Below are 21,985 nucleotides of genomic sequence, written 5' to 3' on the forward strand. Positions count from 1 at the left end.
TTTATTCAATTAATAATAGATAAAAGCTCAAATGTTTATAACAATTAAAGATTGGCGCTTTCAATTCTTTTAGCTATGAATATTTTCTTTTCTGAATGGAATTGAAGTAGGAATTGGGGCGAACCAAGAAAGCAAGAAAGAAGAAACCAGCCCAATTAGCCAATTTGGAATTGCACTACAGAACCAGTCCAATTAGCCCAATTTTATACAAGCAAATCAACTTAAAATTTCAAAATTCCACCCAACCGTTCAAACTACGCGCTATTTGATCGAACGGTAGGTGTGCCTCGTTTTTACTTCATTGTTTAGGTTGCATTTGATGTGAATTGAGTTGTTTGATATTTAATCGCGGCAGTCCATTTAATAAAGCCATTAAAATTTAAACACAAATTAGAGCCGTTGGATTTAGAAGCATAGAAAGATAGCTAAGCATCCAAGCTTTGAACACGGTTGTGGTCACGTTGGTGAAAACAAACCATCCACACAAAATAATTCGGCCGGTACCTTACCAAACCGAATTTTATTTAATTTTGTACAAAGGGGAAAATTTCAAGTTCATGAATGAAAGAAAATTAAGGGCTTTAGTCAACTACCTCCAAATCCGACACACACTTAACCGGATAACCATGAGAAAATACACTTAAACTGTAGTAAAGATCAAAATCAAGCAATTATAGCAAAATAGAATGGAAATAAAATTCGATGGATTGAAATACACGCAGGTGGTGCTCATACTCTATGGGTGTAAAAATACGTCGTCTATCGTGCCATGGAAATAGCATCCATCATTTGGCTTTGGCAGCCTCCACTTCTTCCCTGACCTTATGGAAAGTGGAAAGCATCAAAGAACGCATGTTGGCAATCTCTACAAGGGCGTCAAGTGCAGATTCGAATGAGAGTTGTGCTGCCCGTAGCTTTGGCGAAACCAAACCGCCAAACATCAACAGTGACTTAGACCGCTCCTTTTGAAGTTGATGTTGGTGATCAGCTTCAGCTTTAACTGGAGGTGGAGCTCCATCCTTATCCTTTCGTTGTCGTATCTGTGGACTCGTATCCATAAGTGGAGCTCCATTGTCATTGTCAGAGGATGCCCATTTGTGCAATGTAAAATGATGAATTTGCCCAACTCCTGGATTGGATTGCTGGGTTACTTCCAAAAATGTGCTTGCAGGGTGGGATTTCAGGTCCAACACAGCACTGCTCACACGTGACTCACCCATTGAATGTCGAGCACTTGCTAATTGCAGCCACCCCTGTTTTAGTGTTATCCTATTCCCTGTTAGTGTAAGAATATAACCAAAAGAAATATATAGTCGAATTTTACCTGTCGGAGTGTCCAAGACAGTGAATCCAATAGGGTTAAATACCCGTCTATTGAATCCAGGAACTGCAACGAATTTTCATTGATTCCAGGGAATGCAAAACCATCTCGTCCTTCTAAGCTCAGTGATTGAAGGTCTTCTTTCAAGCTCTGTGACTTAGCATCTTCTTCGTCCAAGCTCTGTGACTTAGCGTCTTCTTCGTCCAAGCTCTGTGATTTAGGCTCTTCTTTCAAACTCTGTGATTTAGGCTGTTCTTTAAAGCTCTGTGATTCATTGTCTTCTTCTTTCAAGCTCTGTGATTTAGGCTCTTCTTCTTCCATTGAGAATTTGATATTCAACAGCACAACCCCTTACTTTATTACTCATAAGCCATCACTGTCATTGGGCTTTCTACACACTCGGGTCATTTTAGTCAGTGGCATTACTAAATTCAACTCATCACTGTGATTTAAATCATAAGAAATGCAAAAAGAAAGCAAACAGGATATGGATAAATTGTAACAAGGGCTAAATTCTCCCACATAGAAGAAGACTGGTCTGAGCTAAAATAACACATTACACGGGATCAATCTACATTCTTCTCCTTTCGTCTTTCAACTACAGTCAGTACATACCAGTGCGTATTCTTGGAAGAAAGATGAGCACATGAGAAGGAAGAAAACGAAATATTTAAAGCCACTGTCATTTACATCAAAGCTTGATCACACTTAAACCGTCATCTTTACCCCTAAATTAGATATCAGAAATTGACCCCAAACAACAAAATAAAATAAACAATCTGAAATACCAACCAAGAAGAATCATAGAACACAAAAATCTAAGGAAAAAAAAAACTCATAAATTCATAGACAAACCAGACTATTCTTGAAAACTGAAGCGTTCCTTCAGATTTTCTATTTCTATAGGCAGCACTGACCATGAATCGTTAAGCGAATAAAGCGAATAGAGACGCAAAAAATGGAAATCCTCAGAAGACAAAACTACTGTTTAAGTCTGTGTGCTACCCAAAATTGATAAATTGTTGGAATATGGCAGCATACCAAATCAACAAGTTCAAGCAGATAAAAACATAACAATATACTACATAAAATGAACATAGAAGCAAATGAACAAACACATCCACGGCATACCCAATAAACACATCCAAGCAACAAATGATGTTTTCCTCAATTTATCTAAAACAAGAAAGAATTACCATTACCCAGTAAATAAAACCAATATCATCTCAATAGACATTTAAAAAAGAACAGAAATTTGTGAATGTTCTAAGAACTGGAAGCCATCATCAATCTCAGGCCCCACGAACAACCAAAGAAATGCCTAAATCTGATCCAAATTATATAATTTCCAAACAGTAAATTGAATTCAGATATTTATTCCAAAAAATAAGACATAATTCACGGACTGACCTGAGGAGAGGTGGCGCCACAGGAAAAATGAGAGAGGGAGTGCTGGGCGTTGTGTTAGGGAGAAAAAGATCCAGTCTTTCAGAGGCAGGGAGGGGTGTGGGAAAATGTGGAGCAGCAGTACAAGGGTATTTTTTGGGTCAAATTACGTAAAAGGCAGATTTTTCTCTAAGCTAATGAATTTTGACAATTATGGCCGTTATAAATCTTTTACATCAAGTGTGCACGATGCTAATAATAACTTTTTTTATATGTATTTTATAATAAGACAATCATTTTACGTTTCAGAATGGGAGAAATTTGTGTATGTTATGTGAATTTATATTAAACAATGTGGTTTGGAGTATTCAATTTACTGCACTTCTTTTTAAAATTAAAATAAAATATTTTCATATGTAACATGTCCTATGTATATTGTATACTCGAAACATACAAAATTACTCTAAGAATGAGTGATTACGGTATTGTTTTTACTGATAAACATGATTGAAACTTTACAAAGTCTTCTTATATAACACTGTTGATAAATAAGTCTGATTTACGAATAAATCTGATTTACGATGAAACATTAGCACAACTGAAGATTGTAACCTAGAGATGATTTTTCTATTGAGATTGTAAAGTAGCTTAAAGAATTTAATAGTCGAAATCTTCTAATCACATAGCTTGGCAAGAGAAAAACTTTGCTATTGGGACCTTGAAAGCTTAACATTAAATCACCAAATAAATGACCACCAATAATTAAATGCATTTGGAGTAAAGAAGGATAATGTTTGTGACTCATGTTCTCCTAATATGAGTTAACACATCTGTAATGGAGTTACAATTGATTGATTAGGCAAGGTAATCTATCTGAATTTATTTAAAAAATATAGACTTAGTTTACTCCAATACCCCAAATCAAAAAAGTATAGTAAAATAAAACCGTAGAGTATGATGCCATAATGAACATGTTGATACAAAACAATGGGGATTGGATTTTGTAGTCGAAGTTCATACTTTTTCTTGTCACTTCTTCGTCATGTAATTCACATGAAATATACTTTTTAATAATTAAAAAAAGGAGAATAAATTTGCTCCGTAATCATAAAAATCAAACAATCCAACAAGACATAATGTATAAAGGAAATGTAGCTGCAATGTTACAAGTCATTTTATATAAGGCCATCTCAAGGTGAGTCCACTAATAAAAGAAGCAGTCTGCTTTGCTTGCTCATCTTTATAGAGTCACTCTGTAGCGAGGGTTTTATTTAAGTTGCTATGTCGTAACTGTTGAATCAAATTATCAATTTAATCTAACGGTTAAAAAATAGGGCATCTTCCTACAGAATTCTACTATCTTTATGATTATCTTTTTTTAGGTTAATTATCTTTATGACTATCTATTGGGGTCAAAAGTATAATTTTTGAGCAGATGCTTAAACTAAGAACACACAGGTAGGCCCATGAACAACACATAGAGGCACTTTCCTAATAGGAACATGTCCACATGAGAATTCAAGAACGACCAAAAAGCAGTCAGTCTCCCTCCTTTCTCGCACTACCATCACCAAACCACAATACAAAGGAAAGTGATGCCGAGTTGAAAAAACAAGAAGAAAAAAAGAAATGGTCATGAGCAACCTTCAGCTAGACTACTCTACTCAGAAAACAATCTTAGCCCTGAGAATCATAATCTCTTCTCTGCTTTTCCTTCTCTTTTCTTCACTTAGCATTCATGGCTACCCAATCCAAGCCCATATCTTCATCTATGCAGGCTGCTCTCAAGAAAAGTACCAACCAAGCTCCCCCTTTGAAGCCAACCTCAACTCTTTTCTAACATCAGTGGTTAGCTCATCCTCTCAAGTCTCTTACAACAGTTTTGGAGTTGGAAATGGAAGCTCAACAACACTAGAAGGCACCATATATGGCTTATACCAGTGTAGAGGTGACTTAAAGATTTTCGACTGCGCAAAATGCTTAGAGAGTGCAGTAAATCAAATTACTTTGGTTTGTCCCTACTCTTATGGGGCTTCTTTGCAGCTTGAGGGTTGTCTCATAAGATATGAGCATGTTAATTTCTTGGGGAGGCTTGACACAAGTCTTAGGTACAGAAAATGCAGTAAAAGTAGTGTGAGTGAAGATGTTGAATTCTTTAGGCGCAGAGATGATGTGCTTGCTGAATTGCAAGGAACAAATGGCTTTAGGGTTAGTAGCTCTGGTTTGGTTGAAGGTTTTGCTCAGTGTTTGGGGGATATGAGCCAAAATGACTGCTCTTCTTGCATTGCTGATGCTGTGGGAAAGTTGAAGAGTTTGTGTGGATCAGCAGCAGCTGTTGATGTGTTCTTGGCTCAGTGTTATGCTCGGTATTGGGCATCTGGCTACTATGATATCTCAGGTGAAAATTTCTACTCATTTCCCTGCATATAATCCTAACATCTTAAAAGAAACACCACAACACAAAACATAGATTTTTACTCTGCTTTTGCATTAACTAACACCAAAACAGAGACTTTATTTGGCCATTTCATCATAAATTGTAGCCATTAATTATGTCTTTAACTGTTAAATAAGACGTAGAGGGTTGAAATCCACAGAGTAGATATCATTTTCTTAATTAAAAGACATTTTGCGTAATGTTTTTTTAAATACAGGGAATCGAATCCTAGACCTAACCTAATCTGAACCCATTTCCCTAGTCACTCTCGCCACTTGACTTAACCTAGAGAGCTAAACTTTTATGTAACTTTGTTATGTGGTTTGTAAGAGTAAAATATTTCTAAGCTGAGGGTCAAAATGGTGCTGTTGAATTAAAATAACATATGCAACACTTCAATTCTTGGAAGAGAAAGGGATTAAAATTCATCAAACCCAAGGTCAACAAAGTAAAGGCCAAAGCATAAAGGGCACCAGTAACTTTAGCTTCTTACTTTTGGGAACCTCCATACTTTGAAAAATTCTACACTTTCATCTTTAAATTATACACAATCAAATGCTTGTGAATTATGCATATATAATATAGTACTAATTCCCCTCACTTTTGCTTTTATGTGTTTGTTTGTATAGATTCCTCTAACCAAGACCAAGTGGGGAAGACAGTGGCCATTATTGTTGGGACAGTAGCAGGGCTAGCTATTCTGATTGTTATTCTCTCAGTTTGCAGGAAAACCATGGGTAAGTAAATAAATATATACCCTCTTTCCACTTCAATAAATATTACATAATTAACCAATTATTGATGAAATGATATAATTAATCATGCTTACAGGTTAAGGAGATGTGGAGAGAGAGAGAGAGAGAGAGAGAGAGAGAGAGAGAGAGAGACTACTTTCTTGAAAGATATGGAGGATACATAATCATGACAGAAGTCCACAAATTGATGTTGGCTTCAATATTCTAGTGAAAGCTCTATGTTTTCTACTTTTTGTCTATTTTAATACCAATTGGGTTTTTTTTTTTTTTTCTTTCACAATAGAAGGTGGTGTTATCCTATAGCATAAAGTAGCACTCTAATCTCCATCAACTTCAAAAGGGCTGCTGATTCTCTTAGCTTCATGCTGTCCAACAAAAACCCATCTCTTTTTCAACTTCATTCTTTGGGTTAACCAACCTTTGTTTGGTAAACCCATCTCTTTGCTTTTTCTCTTTTTGAGGTCAAGTTCTCTATGTACGTCTCTTCTCTTTTCCTTTTTATTTTTTATTTTTGACTAACCTCAATTTATGCTTCAATTCAAAATTTAAAGAGAATTAAATGAAAATTTCAAACAATATTTGTGTCCATGAAACTGTATCATCACAAAAATATATATATAAGCAAAGCATCTGAACCCTTTTACATTACCATTCAATTATCTCTCTCTACAAGGCATCAATTCCAAAATCCTCCTTTAAAAAGTGATACCACACTTGATTTAAAACATGAATGAATCTGAAGAAACTCACCTTTTATCAGCATTACCTTATTGGGAATTGATTGGACAAAGCTGAATGCTGTTTTATTTTATAGTTTTGTTGGTGTTTTTCTTTTTGGTTTGCCTAAGCATATGCATGGGTTTCCTTTACAAGTTGCACCACTAGAAACAGTCCAATAGGCCTTTTTTCTCTATACAATAGAGGCCAGAGCCCAAAAAAGGAAGAAGAAACTAACTAGCTACTAAATGCAAACCCAAAGCAGATAGAATGCCTCTAACTGCAAATCTCTCTATAAACATGATGGATCACAAACCAATCAATAGTGAGGGTCTTATCTAAGGTCCTTAAATGAGGTCTTATTTTTTGACCGTTGGATCAAATTAACTAATTTGATTTAATAATTAAGATAATATAATTAACGAGCATCTGTGGTGATCCATTTGTTTCAAATTGAGTTCGTACAAAATGTTTAAGAAAAGATTCAGTCGCTTTTCTCTCTGTTAGAGCAGGCAGAGTTTATTCATTAGATAGAAGCTTCATAATAAAAATATTCAGGCATTGAATCGAAGCAATTTGACCAAGTCTTCTTGTCATTTTGATGTCACCTCAGTGTGCAACTTATTCAATCAGTTTGACAAATCGTTTTAGTATGGTTTGATATATGTCCTCTCTGTTATTTATTAAGTTAAACATCTCGCCAACGGGGTCTAACTCAGTGGAAAAGAGTCTTGATTTGCATATTAGAGAGGTCTCAAGTGCAAACTCCCATGACATCCTGGTTGTTTGTATGTGAGAAATCCCCTCCCATGTAGTTTAGACCATCGCTTGTACTAAAAAAAAGCTAAACATCTCTTTCCCCCTAGGTTTCCTTGAGCAAGTTGTACAATATTTTTAGCGAGGAGTTTTTTTTCCCTTCCATTTGGCAATTGATCAAACAAGCATTAAGGGTACAATTATTCTATATGTTGATGATGTTGTTGATTACTAATTAAGTCACTAATAAATATATGTTTTTGGTCAATTAAGTCACTAATAATATAACCATAAAATAACACCCAAACAAGAAGCAACATATAATGTACAAGATTATCCAAATTGCAGAAGCACAGGCATGAGAAGAACCTTAACAATTATAAATTCTTATAAAACAAATTCACAAAGAATGACAATTGAGTCATTGATACAATTCCATATTAATAATTAAATAAGAAAGCACAATCGTAACCTAACCATTGAATGCCCTAAATTAATTCCTCATTTTTTGGGGGCCAACAATCAATTTATTTATGTTCCAAAAAATAACAGTATAATCACAGACCAGAGGTGAAAGGCACATTGGTGGCTGGCAACCAAGAATTACCCGCAATGAAGTTCCCAACAGTAAATTTGGAAGCCTCCGAGGCACTTGTAATGACATGGTAACCTGCCCATTTCACCCTATTTGAAGTGGATGAACCAGGGCCTGTGTTCATGTACTCACCATAATACAAAGTCTTCAAGGCAAAGTTACCACTCCATTCCATCCAACCAGCTGGGTCAATTAAGCTATCAAGGTATGTCTTCATGAACACGGTTCGAGAATACTCTCTCCATGGCCTCCCTAGGTATGTTTTAACCGAACTTTGAACCGATTTTAAATCCGAAGCAGCTGTAACTCTACAATTGTGAATAGAAATTCCTGTATTTTGGTTTGGATCGGACCGGCCCTGTGCAGTGACGGTGTTGGTTTTGTGGTTGTGAACATAAATGTTACAGTTTTGGAAAACCACAGCAGCATTGCCGAAAATAAAGTCAACAGTTCCATAGATGTCACATTCCCTATAGAATTGTCTGTCAGAGTACACATAGAGGGTGTCTTGGTTCCCCTCAAAGCCACATTTGTAAAAAACAGAGAGATCTGAACCGGACCGGAGTGCCACGGCTTGGCCGCTTGTTGGACCGGCAGTGTTTTGGAATGTAATGTCCTGGGCAATGAACCCATCTCCAACCACAGCTAAAAATGAATCAAAACAAAGAAAAGAATGTCATGAATTTTAATTTAGAGAGTTAACTTTGTAAGACAAGTTGACAATTAACAACATTAAAATTACATGAAATTTGAGGCATTGCTGACTTTGCAAATATTCTTTGACCAATATTATGAAAACAAAGGAAAACAAAATATATTTTCAGGCACAATTAGTTTGTTCAAATCAATAGACACTAGACTATGGACAATTAAGTGATATTGTGGGCAACTTGAGGTTCACAAGTCTTAGTTTAAGACCAAAATAATTGTCAGCATTATGACTTAACCCCTATATCAGTTTATATTTTCAACAATTTTCATAAAATTAGTGTTTATATGAATAACATTTTCCACGTAATAAAGTAATCTAGCCACACATGGGGTGGCACCACAGTGGAAAAGTGGGTCAAACTCTCCCTCTCCCCGAAAAGTATATCTACGAATACGTGAAAGACAATCTTAAAGCAACCCAATATAGCACTCCCTCGTCCCCCTGCCTAATCGAATGACAAAAAAAGAAAAGGTAATCTAGCCACTTTCTCAAAGTGGACCAGCTCTCTAAGAAACAGAGACCTTCAATCCAAGTTTGGTAGAAACTAGATAAAGACAGTTCGGTCCCAAAATGATTAATGAACACGTTTAAATTAGTCGACTTTGCCTTGTCATTATCTAATGGCATGGTCAATCATTTTCGAACACCAGTGAAAGCAAACAAATTGTGTACAAGTCAATGAACTTAATAAGTCGCCTCGATGTTAAAGCCTGCCTAACTAGTAATAAGCTTCTAATCATTCTTTAACTTGTCTCATAGGCATTTAAAAAAAAAAAATTATAAACAACATACTACGTGCAACTCATAATTCGAAACAAAGTTATAAATTGTTTAGTATATTATGTATGAATAAATATAGGGAAAATTTTAACTCGAAGGAGTGCACGATCATCTTTTTGGAGTACGTACCAATAACAGCTCCATAATAGAATTTACGATCCAACAGTACAATTTATTCATATAAAAAGTGAATGGACTAAAGCTATATAAATATCAACTTTAATGAGAGATAACTAAGCTATACATATATTCAGATTAAAGCATGTATATATAAATGAGAGATATAAAAATAAATAAATATAAAAAAACACTTGGAAAATAGCTAATTTTACTTACCAACTGTAGCCGAATTGAAGGTTGTAGAACCCCCACCAACACTTTTGCTTCCTGTGATAATAGTCTTCCCTATACCATCTCCCCTCAACATAATATTCTTCGACTTTATCTGAACATTTTCCTTATATGTCCCTGCCTTCACATATATCACATACCTTGCACTACTTTTTCTCTTTGACGCTGCACTTACTGCCTCACTTATGGTCTTGTAATTCCCAGACCCATCTTTGGCCACCACAACATCAGCCGTCGGGGAAGACGACTGCAAGAGCTTTCGATCACCAGGCTTCACCCAAGTTGGGAAACCATTTTTGTGGTTTGGCTGAGAAGTATATGGAGCTTTGTTTATGGCCAAAGTGTTGCTAATCAAATTAGAAACATTATTTGACACTGAAGGGAAGATATAATTATTTGAGACCCCAAGGTCTGCAAACCCTTCTCGACATGTCTCTAGGTTTGTGAGAGCTGTGCTCAGCCATGTTTGTTTGTCATATTGGGTGCACTTGGTGCTGGGATTTACGGTTTTGTTGAGCTTTTGGATTGTGAAATCAAAGAGCTCAAGGCAATCAGCCCATGCAGTTTTTTCGTGTGCATTTTGGAACTTTGAGCCAAGTGAGTGCATGTTGGTTTGAGCATGGATGGCACGGTCTAGGGCTAGTTGGGTTGATATCTTGAAGAATTGGGATTTTTCTTTGATGGGGGTTGTAGTTGGGTTATGGCTCAGAAAATCCTCACATAGTTTTGGGTGAGGAGTTTGGCTACACCATGTTTTCACATCATTTGGAGAGTAACCAAATATGATTGGAGAGAGATAAAGCACCAAGAAAAGTGTTGAGTGAAATCGAATTGGCATTTTTGGATGGCTTTTGATCAAGAAATGTGTATGAAATATGGGCGATTTGGGAGACTAGAGCTATACGAGCTTTTGTGTTTGAATATGGTGTGCATGGCTTAGCTTAATTGGGTTCTATATATAGAAGGGAAACGGTCGCGGGGGTTGTCGATGTAAAGCGTGTTACACGGCGAACAACTTTGTTGTTATTTTCTCTGAATATTTAATATCCAACATGTTTGTTTATCATTTTGGAATTTTTTTGATGACTGATATATTAGAATACAAATGCAATAATTGGTAGCCGAGGAACTTAATAGTTTTACACGGCACTACAATTAGTAGTGGCAATAATTTTAGAGCACCAACCAATTAAAATCCATTCATATATACGATATGACATGACAAATGATATGGATTGTTCGAAAAATGAAAAAAAGAAGTGACATGAGCTTCCATGTCATATGAGATTAGCTGGTAGTAATAAGTTTGGAAATTATTTGGTATCTTTAGTATTATTGTATATTGAACATCAATTTTGTCATATAGCAAATGTAAGTTAAGCTAGTTGGTCATTAGTCCGTTTGCATCCGAAGTCGATTCTTATCTTTGGCAGTTAAAAGCATTCATCCACACGTTCGAAGTTCAAAATATGATTTTTGTCCCTTTTACCAATAAATTGTCCTTTGAGAGGAAAAAAAAAAAAAAGAAGAAAACAATGGTTGGTAATAGCTAGGCCACTCGATAAGTTAAAAGTTTGTTGGATTTTCCTTTACGGAGGCAAGAAAAAAACGCGTTATTGAAATATATCTAGTAAGCATCATGCATGCAATTACGCATGAAGGAGGCAATAAAGATGAAATGAGTCGGCTGAGATTCGACAGGGAAGAGATATCTTTTTCGTACACAACTTCTTTTTAAGACTTTGATCAAATATTGATTATAGCACGTGTATATATAGGAAATCTTGAAAGAAATTCAGATGTCCGCATATAATTATCGTGTAGATGTTATTGTAAATAAATAAAAAAATAGAGAGGGATAATAAAAAATAGGAGTATATATATATATATATATATATATATATATATATATATCAACGTGCTTGGCTCACAAATTCACAATCTGTCTTTGGCTTAATTATCTGTGGGTTGATATTAGATGGATTATTCGTATTCTTTTCCGACAGCCAAAATTAGTTAATTAAAATACTCGTTTTTAGAAACCCTTACCTGCATAAGATAAGATCACCCCAGAAGTGATTATTTTATGAGTATTCTTTTTCCAACATTCATATTCTTGAATGTGAAAAAAAAAAATTTGTTTTCCATTAATATTAATGGGGTCTATATTAATTACCCGTCAAAAAAAATTATTTTTAATATAAAAATTGTTATTGGCACTTTGAGAAAGTCATCACATACTCATTTAATTACTATTTCTCGATTATATTTTTATAAGGAAGAAGTACATGATGACGGTTTGAGACTGCTAATAATATAGCTCCCAACGTCATGTCCTTCTTCTCTATAGTTAATTAAAAGAAAATAGAAAAAAATACATAAAACATGACCAAGCGTCCCTCATTTATTTATAATTACAAACTTAATATAAACATTATAAGATAACTTTGAGCCATTGGTCAGGTCAGGGCAGGGCCTAGCGGCTAGTAAACTAGTTAAGGGAGACTTTGAATTTTCGTTTAGGTAGCTTATCCTAAACATTGTAGACTTCACATTAATATATCAACCACATTTGGCTCTCTTCATGCCTCTCTTTTTTTCTTTTTAAAAAAAAAATGAAGATGTAACATTTTTCTGCTTAAGTAATGAGATTTCTTCCTACCGAAAAAGGCAAAACAAAAAAAACAAAAAAAAATAAAAAAATAAAAAAAAAGAGAGGAAGAAATAGTTTTTGTCCTACCTATGCTCTTGCTTATGTATAGTTGAACTCAATTAAGAATGTATTATATTGTTCCACACGCAATTGCAAGAGCCTGTATTCTAAAAGCACACGGATAGAGTCTAGGAGTTCACGGTTGGACCAACTACCTTGATGGACACAAGCTGGTCGTTGACAATGTATAAAGTGGTACACTATGAGGTTTTTGCCAATTTTTCAAGGACCCAATGAAATTGTTGAATAATTGTCCAGATTTAATAAACATTGTATTACTATCTCGCTCATCTGGGTTAATAGTTTTGAGTACAAGCGTTAATCTAAATTACAAGAGAAGGGGGAATTTTCAGACACACACACAATCAAGGTGTCATGAGAGTTTGAATCTGAGACAACTAGTTTGTATGTTAAAATTCTTTTTCATTGAACTAGATTCCGTTGGTCCTCGTCTCATATTGATTAATAGTTAAGTTAAATTGTCTTGGTCTTCAATTTATCCAATTTTGACATAGAAAAACTGAATTTAGAATGCAATTACATATTAAAATCATTAGTAATATGTAGAGGCAGTTATCGATACCTATGACGTGAGAACTTTAGTGATTCTAATATTGTCTTTCTAGATATGTTATTGTTGCCAGATTTTCATTTTGGACAAATATATTCAAATAAAAGTCTATACTCATATATATATATATATATATAGTAAATAGTTAGTCAAAATATACATGCAAATATCAATTCAACCTGCTTAATTCTTTGAAGAATAATAGTCCCTCATGCATTCTTTCAAGAAAAACAAACCCCCATTGACAAATATTATGGTCTAATTTGAATTAATGCAATCAAATTATAAATGAAATTATTGTATTGGAAGCTATAATTCTTTAATATCAATTATATTCGTGTCTATCCGGTTAGTGTTGGTTTATTGGGTGATCATGACTAATATCCTATATATAAATTAAAATAAGCTTACCTTGTTGTATACCAAACTTCAAGTCAAGTTGAAATTAAAATATATATATATATAAACATAGATTATATATGTCATTAATTTCAACTTGACTGGAATTTTTGATCGTATATTGTATATTAATGAAAATTATTATGTGATCGTCATTACTGCCATTATATGTGTATATATATATATATATGATATTAAGCTAAATTGTCAATAATATTTTCGTTTTCCGTTCACTTCTCAGAGATACAGAAAGATATCCGTCGATATTATATTCACAGCATATTTTGAAAATTTTGTCAAAGAATATACATATATATTTTATTTATATTTTCCAGTCTCCTGTTTTAATATGTTACCAAGGTTTGACCTACTGCCATCAGAAGTTGCTTTTGAATTTGGTCATTCAAACAATGGCTGCTCTTTAGGCTCAAATCAATGGACAGACGGAAGATCACGAACATCAGATTTCTTGACTTTGACCCCCAATAAATGTGAAACGGCCGGCATAATTCTATAGTTGATTGGCCCAGTCATGAAGTTTCTTCACGTTGGTTTGGATTAGATAGAACCATAACGAACTATTGTCTAAAACCTGTCTATGTAATCAAATTGGTATTTGACTTCCTCCCATTTCTCAATCGGTGTTCCAATTTTGACCACACTTACGAATCATATTGTTGAGTACTTTTCTAATACAACCTATAAGCGAGTCCTACATACACGGATGGATCCCACTTTTATTAGAGCAGTTCCAGCAATGGACTGCAGTCCGGGCTGGATAGAGCCCCGAGTCCAGGGAAGTGCTTCTAGTTGGCGATGCTTGCCAGCTGTGGGACCCATGCAACTAGGCCAACTCGCAGGCCAAATCAGCCCGACCTCTAGTTTGGATTTGCTGATGTCATCGATGACATCATCAACAAAAAAATTCCAAAAAAAATAAAAATTTCAGAATATTTTTAAAATAAAAATTTAGCCATATTCTTCACTTCTCACATCAAAACTCTATACAAATTACTCTCATCATATCTCATGTGAATATTGATTACTATGGTAATAGGTGGAAACACCACAACCTTTTGCTATGGCTGCCACTATTCTCAAATTTCTCATATTCAAATCCAAAACCCTAAATCAAATTCCTCATTTTTTTCCCCAAATCCAAATCCCTCAAATCTAAATTCCTCAAATCGTCTTATCCAAATCCCTAAACACATATCATCAAATCTTATATACATACTTCTTAAATCCAATTCCTACATCAAATTTCTCACATCACCTTCCTCACCTTCTCATATCACATCTTACTTCCGCTGCGATGTCAAGAACCCATATGATTCTCCATCTTATTGCAGACTCACAGAAGCGTGCGGTCAACCCAGACTCCTTCTATCACCACCACCAAAGGTTCTACTCTTCATACGTCCTCTAAGATCAGATATTGCATATGTTGTGAGTGTGGAAGAGTATTTCATGACTCACTTACCAAGTTGGGCATTCGTGACATAAATGCACCAACTTCAGGAGAAGTGTTGACGTGAGTCTCCTAATTAATCAATTAGATTTACTTCCTTGATTAATTAAGGGATTGACTTTCATATTTTTTATATAAGTGATAAATCATTGTACAATTATGAGATACTTTCCTAATTCTTTACTATATCTAATTCCTTGTAAAACCTTCATATGTAAACTCTTATATATATATATATATATATATATATATCTCTCTCTCTTTATGGAGAAGAATAAAGAACAACCTAAGATATTCAAACCATATTCATATTTTAGCAGGTATATCAAAATTTAAACCAAAGATAAAAACACTAGTACATCAAAACTTTTAGATTTTAGTTTTGTCTTTATATATATATTTTTTTTATGAAGGTTTTTTGTGCGTGAAGTTTTGCCATTCAAAGTTTTGTCAATTTCTTTTTGGAACTCTCTGAAGCAACTATATTTTTCCATTAAATATTTTGTTATATTGAGCTTGCAATTCGTATTCTATAGCCCATTGCGTTGTGTTCATACTACGTTTAGGTTCCCGTTGTACTACTACAGTCGGGCATCATCCAATACATGGTAAAGTAAATTCAATTAGCAATAAAAAGAGTGTTACCACCTATTTATCAAGTAATGTAATTTATAAAGTTAATTGAAATATTTAATATTAATTATTAACCAAAATATATTAATTAAAATATAATTGCTAAATAAAAGTGATCAAAGAAGGCCAAGACATTATTTAATTACAAAAAATAAAAAAAAATAAAAAAAATTATTGACCTAAAGATATTAAGTTTATATTTATTTTTTTAAATAAAACCTTTAAAAGTATAGCCGCTCGGCTATACTATTTGAATAGAAATTTTAAGTGTGTAGCCGGACGGCTTTAGTCTTTAAATAGAAATTTTACAGGTATAGCCGGGCGGCTATACTCCATAAATAGGAATTTTAACAGTATAGCAGCGCGGCTAGACTCAGTAAATAGAAATTTTAGAATATAGCCGAACGGCTATAGCCGAGTGGCTACTCTTTAAATAGAAATTTTACAAGTATAGCCGAACGGCTATACTCCATAAATAGGAATTTTAAACTTGTACGCTTGGCTGTACGACGTAAATAGAAATTTTACAAGTATAGCCGCCCGGCTAGACTCCATAAATATGAATTTTAAACGTATAGCCGATCGGCTATACTCTATAAAAAGATCCAGGAGATTTCGAAAAACCTACGCTTTCTTTTTCGGTGCGGCGTCCATCATCACCCTCTCTCATATAATTATTATTATTTTTTTACTTCCATAGCTTTTTCTTCTCTGCATTTCCACCTCTTCCTCTATTCTCGCCGATTATCCATTATCGAGCCGGCGCTTCTCTCCCGATCCTCCTAGCATCTTCTCCGCACCGCCAAACCCAAGCCAATCAAATCCTCATCAAAATCCAAATCCAAATCTGAGGTAATTTCTCCCCCTGTAATATCCTCTTGTTGTGCTGCACTGGTTTCGGCTTCTCTGTCATATTTTTGTGTTTCTGTATTCTTGCTTTCTTGTTGTGTATGGTCTGTCCGTTTTGATGTTATTTTCGGAGAAATTTTAATACCTGGGTTTTCGAGCTGCTGTTGATTTGGTTATATTGTTGTGTTTTTCACATTGAATTACATTGTTTGATATTGATTTTGTTCTTAATCTGTTTTTTTTTATAAATTGGTTTCTTCTTTAGTTTTTCAGGGGCTTCCCTGTTTAATTTTTTTAATGATTAAACTTGTGACTTATTTGCAGAGAGAGATGGGCATTCCTCCGGTGAGGCCACCGCGCATTATAAAGTATCTAAAGCCTTATGTTCTGAAAATGCACTTTACAAACAAATTCGTTACTGCCCAAGTAATCCACACACCAACTGCCACAGTAGCCTCTTCTGCAAGCTCCCAGGAAAAGGCCTTGAGAGAAAGCATGGAGATACGCCGCGACGTTGCTGCTGCTGCAAAGATAGGGAAGATATTAGGGGAGCGCCTCCTGCTCAAGAACATCCCTGCTGTATCCGTCCAGTTGAAGAAAGAACAGAAATATCATGGTAAGGTTAAAGCTGTCGTTGACAGTGTGGTGGAAGCCGGTGTCAAACTCCTCTGATTTCGACTGCGAGTATCAGTTCAGTTTTAGTTTTTCTAATTGTGATCATGAACACCATTGGAAATTCAAATTCTGATTGTTGATGCAATAGAGACTTCTTTTAGAAACCTTCTGGTTGGATTTTGGTTTTGATTTGAATGTTATTGTTCATTCATGCCATGCCAATGCACTTTATAAAACGTGGTCAAAAAATTGATTTATAATCAGCTTGGTTTGATATGTTTATGCTGAAAGCCTCAGCATGTTTGAAGAGATTGAATTATATTTTTGACTTATTTGTAGCAATGGTGCCTCAACTTGAATTTCCAATACCCGTAACTCCAAAAATAGTTGTAGAGGTCCCAATTATGTATCCAGTTACACCATTGATCATTGCCGTCGAGTCTATGACTTTTTTTGTCAAAAATGAGGGTAAATTTTGAATTGTATAAGAAGGCCGGGCCACAAATGAGAAATAGAATCCATACAGGACCACAGAGCAGGCCCAAAAGCTTTGTAATTTTGTCCAAACCGAAGGCCCTTTTAATTTAGATCCGGATGTAGTTGACCGTTGAGGGCATTCTTGTACTTTCGTTCACTTTTGTAATTTTCTATATTTACATATATAGTCACATTTCCAAGCTTGATCCAGAATGCATGTTCTCAGAAAACCCAAATTAAGGTGTAATGAATCCATCACTTTCAGTGCTTTGATTGAAATTTGTTTTCTACCTAAAACTGCCGTCAGCAGAAGGCAGCAAATTTACCAGAGGATGAAATAAAACTTTGCATGCAACTCATAAACATGAATGGAAACGTTACTTAATTATTGCATGGCACGTAGCTCTTCTCTAACATTGCCAAATCAACCTCTACTCACTTGTTTCCTCACCACGTCGTTTCAGGCTCCTTCTCTTCTCTATCGAACACGACTCAACTTCCTAAGAAAATGAATCCGAGAAGGAGGAGCATCATGATTCATAAATGCCCAACCTAAGCCTATCTTTGATTAAAGGCATGGATTAAGATTTAATGATTGACAATCGATAATCGATACACTTCTAATGGTATTTAAAAAGAATATATATTTACATTCGTCGTCAATGCGAACAAAGAATATGTTTTTTAAACGAAAATGCGCACGAAGGATTGATATGTGCATGTCGATGATATACAAAGTATTTATGCACGTGGATCATGCATTAATGACTCACAGTAGTATTCCTTAGTATATAAAAACCTACATCAATTAATGCTTTCTAAACACTCTTACGGGTGTGGACGACTGTAATTAGGATATCTTGTAGTATGTTATTCCAATTACATAATATGAAAAAGTGGCAATATACTTTTTGTCCGTTTGACATTGCTTATTTAAAGTGATAAATGATTTTTTTAAAATTTTAGGAAGTTCAATCCGAGTGAGATATATAATTATAATTATAATAAGATCGTGAACAATCGCATAAAATTCGGGATGAAAGTGCATTTCAAGCTAGTTTCTCTGGCCTTTTGTACAACTGTCACTGCTCTCTTCCAGGACACCTCAAAGTCACTGAGTAAACTCTATTCTCAAAGTCCACCTCACCTCAGCACAAAGACACTTGTCTACAAAAATCCATGTGGTTGCTTCCTCATCCATCTATAAATTAATCAACAGAACAATAAGCTCATGCATTTCATTACCCTTCTTCAATCAATTCCTGTAATTTTCTATTGAGCAAAAATGTCCACTTCTGTAGTCATCACCACCTTCTTCTTCTTATTAGCCATGGTTGCCTCCACCTTCTGCCTCCAACAGCCAAACCCAATTCAGGTTGCCCTAGATAGGGTTCTTCAAGCCACAAATTGGGTCCAGAGTTCAATTAAATTACATGAATTGGGCAGCGATGATACTTCAAATGATGGTGATGTGGCTCTGAGAGACTGTGCTCAACTATATGATGAGAGTGCGGCTAGGCTCATGGAGTTGCTGTCCAACAATGAGAGTTATAGTGGTGATGACGCACGAACATGGCTCAGTGGGTTGCTTGCCAACCAGAGGACTTGTTTGGATGGCTTGGATGAGAAGGGTTTCAATAAGACTGATGTGCATCGTGTGGTGGCAGAAAACTTGACTATGGTGCTTGGTGAAGCTCTTGCTTTCTATGGGAAGGGTATGCATGAGGGTAAGAGTAAGTATCATCAAATTAATATATTTGGCAATGATAACCATTTTCTTATGGCGGCTTGAAATATTTTAAAGACTAAGGCAACACTTTCATGATTTAATGTGTCCTTTACGTGTAGCGTCACTCAAGTTAAAATGGCCAAAGAAGAAGAGAGAAATATTTTTAAAAGAAGTTAAACGGACAAAAATGCCCTAATTATTTTGAGATTTTCTAAGAAATTCTTTATATTTGTATGTCTTTGATTTGAAAGTTGAGGGATTTTTCTGTCTTTTTAAAGAAGTTTTGACTTTTTCTAAAAATGAGTTTTTTTATTACTAAAACCTAAATTTAATAATACTTAAATAACATATATTATTGGATGAAGTTGAGCACGTGTAATCATTAAGCCTAAAATGTGAAAAATGTGATATTTCATACCATATTACAATGTGATTATTAGCTCAAAACCAATAGACAATAGGTGTGGAGATGAGAATTTTTAACTATTAGAATAAAACTTCTATCCTTTGACACCCTAATTAATGTGATTTGAGTTAGAGCATATTGTCTAACATGAATATATATTTTCCGAGGATAAAAAAACATAATTAATCATGTATCATCTTGATTGAATCGATCTAATAGGAATTCCTCTATATAAATCCATCTTTTAGGCTAATACTTTCAGGTAAAGCTTGCTAAAATAGGTGAAAACAGTTGTTTGCAACAGGGTTTTTGTAAGTTTAGCTTCAATTTTGTAGTTAGAACTTAGACGTTTAGTTTATACTCAATGTTCTTGATTTAGCTCCACATAATTTGATTAGGCTTCCTCCACCTGTGCATATTGAATTAAATTCTAGGTTTTGATAAATAAATGATGAATTGAAGAGCAAAATAGTTGGGCTAGGGATGATAATTTGTGATGTCTTTACAGGAGTACCACCAAGGGAACAAGAACCCAAGCCCAAGCAAAATGAAGGTCTTTTAGTATCATGGAGTCCAGGAACATCCAGGGCTGATTTTGTGGTGGCAAAAGATGGTTCAGGAACACATAGAACAATCAATGAGGCTGTAGCTGCACTTGTTCGCATGGGTCACAGGCGACCCCCAAGAGTCATAATCTATGTGAAACCCGGTGTGTATCAAGAGAAGGTGGAGCTTCACAGAAATATAGTAAATGTAATGCTTGTTGGTGCTGGCATTGACAAAACTATCATCACCGGTAGTCACAGCTATCGCGGAGGTTTAACAACTCGAAACTCAGCTACATTCGGTAAGTAATTTAGAGGTTTACGGCTGGCATTATATTTTGATCCTGGTGACCATGAATTTCATGGACAATAATGCAAATAAATAAGTTTAAGAGTTTTGATTATTTGGTTGGCTATGAATACATTTGGCAGGTGTATCAGGGGATGGTTTTTGGGCAAGGGACATAACATTTGAGAACACGGCAGGTCCCGAAATGCACCAGGCAGTGGCACTGAGGGTGAGCTCAGACATCACAGTGTTCTACCGATGCAGCATCAAAGGGTACCAAGACACACTTTATGTCCACGCGAATAGGCAATTTTATCGCGACTGTCAAATATACGGCACGATTGATTTCATATTCGGTAACGCCATTGCGGTGTTACAAAATTGTGACATTTTTGTGAGGAGGCCAATGAACTCCCAATCGAACATGATCACTGCGCAAGGCCGCGACAAGGAATTGGAGACCACAGGGATTGTAATCCATGGTTGTCGCGTTAGACCTGCACCAGAGTTTGCAAGGGTCAAGGGCTCATTTAGGAGCTATTTGGGCAGGCCATGGAAGAGGTTTTCAAGGACTGTGTTTATGAAAACTGACCTGGATGGCTTGATTGATCCAAAGGGGTGGACAGAATGGAGGGGCAGCTATGGACTTTCAACATTGTTCTATGGGGAGTACATGAATACAGGGACTGGGGCATCAACTGAACAGAGGGTTAAGTGGCCTGGATTTCATGTGCTCAATAGTCCTCAGGAGGCTAGCCCTTTCACAGTTAATAAATTCATTCAGGGACAGTTTTGGCTTCCAGCCACTGGTGTGCCATTCTGGCCTGGAATATAATTAAAGGACCACAACCAAAATATATGTATGTCTACAATATTCAAGCCAAAATATATGAGTAGTAGCTGTTTGATCTTGTAAGAGAATTTATGTGGTTTATTTTCCATCAACTCTTAATAAACTTTTGAACTTCTGATGTAAAATGATATGAAGATAATATGGATTGAAAAGCCTTGGCAAAAACAAAAGGATTGAAAAGCCAAAAATATGCTAAAAGTAAGAAACTATTTTCTAAAACTCTTATCTTTTTGCCTTCTTATTTAAGAAATTTTATGGACAATTTGTTGGTAGACCTCACAAGCACATCATCACAACCATAGTATTCAACACAAAAATATACTTTTCAACACAAAAATATACTTTTCAACACAAAAAGCACATCATCACAACCATAGTATTCAACACAAAAATATACTTTTCAACACAAAAATATACTTTTTAAAGGTAAGGGACTTGTAGGTCAAGGATTCAGGGATAATTACTTATATTTAAATATTGTGTTAATTTTGACGAGTATTATAATAAAAAAATATACTTTTTAACGGTAAGAGACTTGTAGCTTAAGTGTTTAAGGATATTTATTCATGTTTAAATATCATATTAATTTTGACAAGTATCATATTATTTTTAGACCGTAATTTAT

General features: G+C 35.1%; 5 protein-coding genes and 1 non-coding gene across 6 annotated transcripts; 3 read left to right on the forward strand and 3 right to left on the reverse strand.

The window, feature by feature from the left end:
- Positions 1 to 558: 558 nt before the first annotated feature.
- LOC117617122 lies at positions 559 to 2,894 on the reverse strand. Its single transcript, XM_034346383.1, has 3 exons — positions 2,732 to 2,894; positions 1,325 to 1,712; positions 559 to 1,253 (listed from the first exon to the last, which is right to left on the reverse strand). Exons 2-3 carry the CDS (start codon positions 1,640 to 1,642, stop codon positions 786 to 788), a joined length of 786 nt encoding a protein of 261 aa, XP_034202274.1. The 5' UTR covers positions 1,643 to 1,712; positions 2,732 to 2,894; the 3' UTR covers positions 559 to 785.
- Positions 725 to 806, reverse strand: LOC117620450. The gene has a single exon (XR_004584786.1). It is a non-coding gene; the product is annotated as a small nucleolar RNA snoR8a (small nucleolar RNA).
- A 1,340-nt stretch (positions 2,895 to 4,234) lies between the features above and the next one.
- On the forward strand, positions 4,235 to 6,331 carry LOC117619214 (plasmodesmata-located protein 8). Its single transcript, XM_034349108.1, has 3 exons — positions 4,235 to 5,105; positions 5,774 to 5,881; positions 5,976 to 6,331. The coding sequence occupies exons 1-3, from the start codon at positions 4,337 to 4,339 to the stop codon at positions 5,978 to 5,980; spliced, it is 882 nt and encodes a 293-aa protein (XP_034204999.1). The 5' UTR covers positions 4,235 to 4,336; the 3' UTR covers positions 5,981 to 6,331.
- A 1,400-nt stretch (positions 6,332 to 7,731) lies between these two features.
- LOC117618998 (pectinesterase 2) lies at positions 7,732 to 10,752 on the reverse strand. The gene is made up of 2 exons (XM_034348815.1): positions 9,796 to 10,752; positions 7,732 to 8,612 (listed from the first exon to the last, which is right to left on the reverse strand). Exons 1-2 carry the CDS (start codon positions 10,646 to 10,648, stop codon positions 7,930 to 7,932), a joined length of 1,536 nt encoding a protein of 511 aa, XP_034204706.1. The 5' UTR covers positions 10,649 to 10,752; the 3' UTR covers positions 7,732 to 7,929.
- A 5,496-nt stretch (positions 10,753 to 16,248) lies between these two features.
- On the forward strand, positions 16,249 to 17,377 carry LOC117619003 (50S ribosomal protein L18-like). The gene is made up of 2 exons (XM_034348819.1): positions 16,249 to 16,449; positions 16,771 to 17,377. Exon 2 carries the CDS (start codon positions 16,777 to 16,779, stop codon positions 17,116 to 17,118), a length of 342 nt encoding a protein of 113 aa, XP_034204710.1. The 5' UTR covers positions 16,249 to 16,449; positions 16,771 to 16,776; the 3' UTR covers positions 17,119 to 17,377.
- Positions 17,378 to 18,677: 1,300 nt separating this feature from the next.
- Positions 18,678 to 21,455, forward strand: LOC117618999 (probable pectinesterase/pectinesterase inhibitor 36). Its single transcript, XM_034348816.1, has 3 exons — positions 18,678 to 19,265; positions 20,182 to 20,520; positions 20,651 to 21,455. The coding sequence occupies exons 1-3, from the start codon at positions 18,824 to 18,826 to the stop codon at positions 21,340 to 21,342; spliced, it is 1,473 nt and encodes a 490-aa protein (XP_034204707.1). The 5' UTR covers positions 18,678 to 18,823; the 3' UTR covers positions 21,343 to 21,455.
- The last annotated feature ends 530 nt before the right edge of the window (positions 21,456 to 21,985 follow it).

This window comes from Prunus dulcis, chromosome 2 (genome assembly GCF_902201215.1).
Source record: "Prunus dulcis chromosome 2, ALMONDv2, whole genome shotgun sequence".
Taxonomy (NCBI): domain Eukaryota; kingdom Viridiplantae; phylum Streptophyta; class Magnoliopsida; order Rosales; family Rosaceae; genus Prunus; species Prunus dulcis.

What these genes read in the sequence shown, in the direction of transcription:
- LOC117617122 (XM_034346383.1), bottom strand. Translation starts at nt 1,642, where the DNA reads ATGGAAGAAGAAGAGCCTAAATCACAGAGCTTGAAAGAAGAAGACAAT. An exon ending in TGTCTTGGACACTCCGACAG is followed by an intron (nt 1,254 to 1,324) that starts GTAAAATTCGAC and finishes ACACTAAAACAG; the next exon opens with GGGTGGCTGCAATTAGCAAG.
- LOC117619214 (XM_034349108.1), top strand. Translation starts at nt 4,337, where the DNA reads ATGGTCATGAGCAACCTTCAGCTAGACTACTCTACTCAGAAAACAATC. An exon ending in TGGCTACTATGATATCTCAG is followed by an intron (nt 5,106 to 5,773) that starts GTGAAAATTTCT and finishes TTGTTTGTATAG; the next exon opens with ATTCCTCTAACCAAGACCAA.
- LOC117618998 (XM_034348815.1), bottom strand. Translation starts at nt 10,648, where the DNA reads ATGCCAATTCGATTTCACTCAACACTTTTCTTGGTGCTTTATCTCTCT. An exon ending in CTTCAATTCGGCTACAGTTG is followed by an intron (nt 8,613 to 9,795) that starts GTAAGTAAAATT and finishes ATTCATTTTTAG; the next exon opens with CTGTGGTTGGAGATGGGTTC.
- LOC117619003 (XM_034348819.1), top strand. Translation starts at nt 16,777, where the DNA reads ATGGGCATTCCTCCGGTGAGGCCACCGCGCATTATAAAGTATCTAAAG.
- LOC117618999 (XM_034348816.1), top strand. Translation starts at nt 18,824, where the DNA reads ATGTCCACTTCTGTAGTCATCACCACCTTCTTCTTCTTATTAGCCATG. An exon ending in TGGGAAGGGTATGCATGAGG is followed by an intron (nt 19,266 to 20,181) that starts GTAAGAGTAAGT and finishes ATGTCTTTACAG; the next exon opens with GAGTACCACCAAGGGAACAA. An exon ending in TCGAAACTCAGCTACATTCG is followed by an intron (nt 20,521 to 20,650) that starts GTAAGTAATTTA and finishes TACATTTGGCAG; the next exon opens with GTGTATCAGGGGATGGTTTT.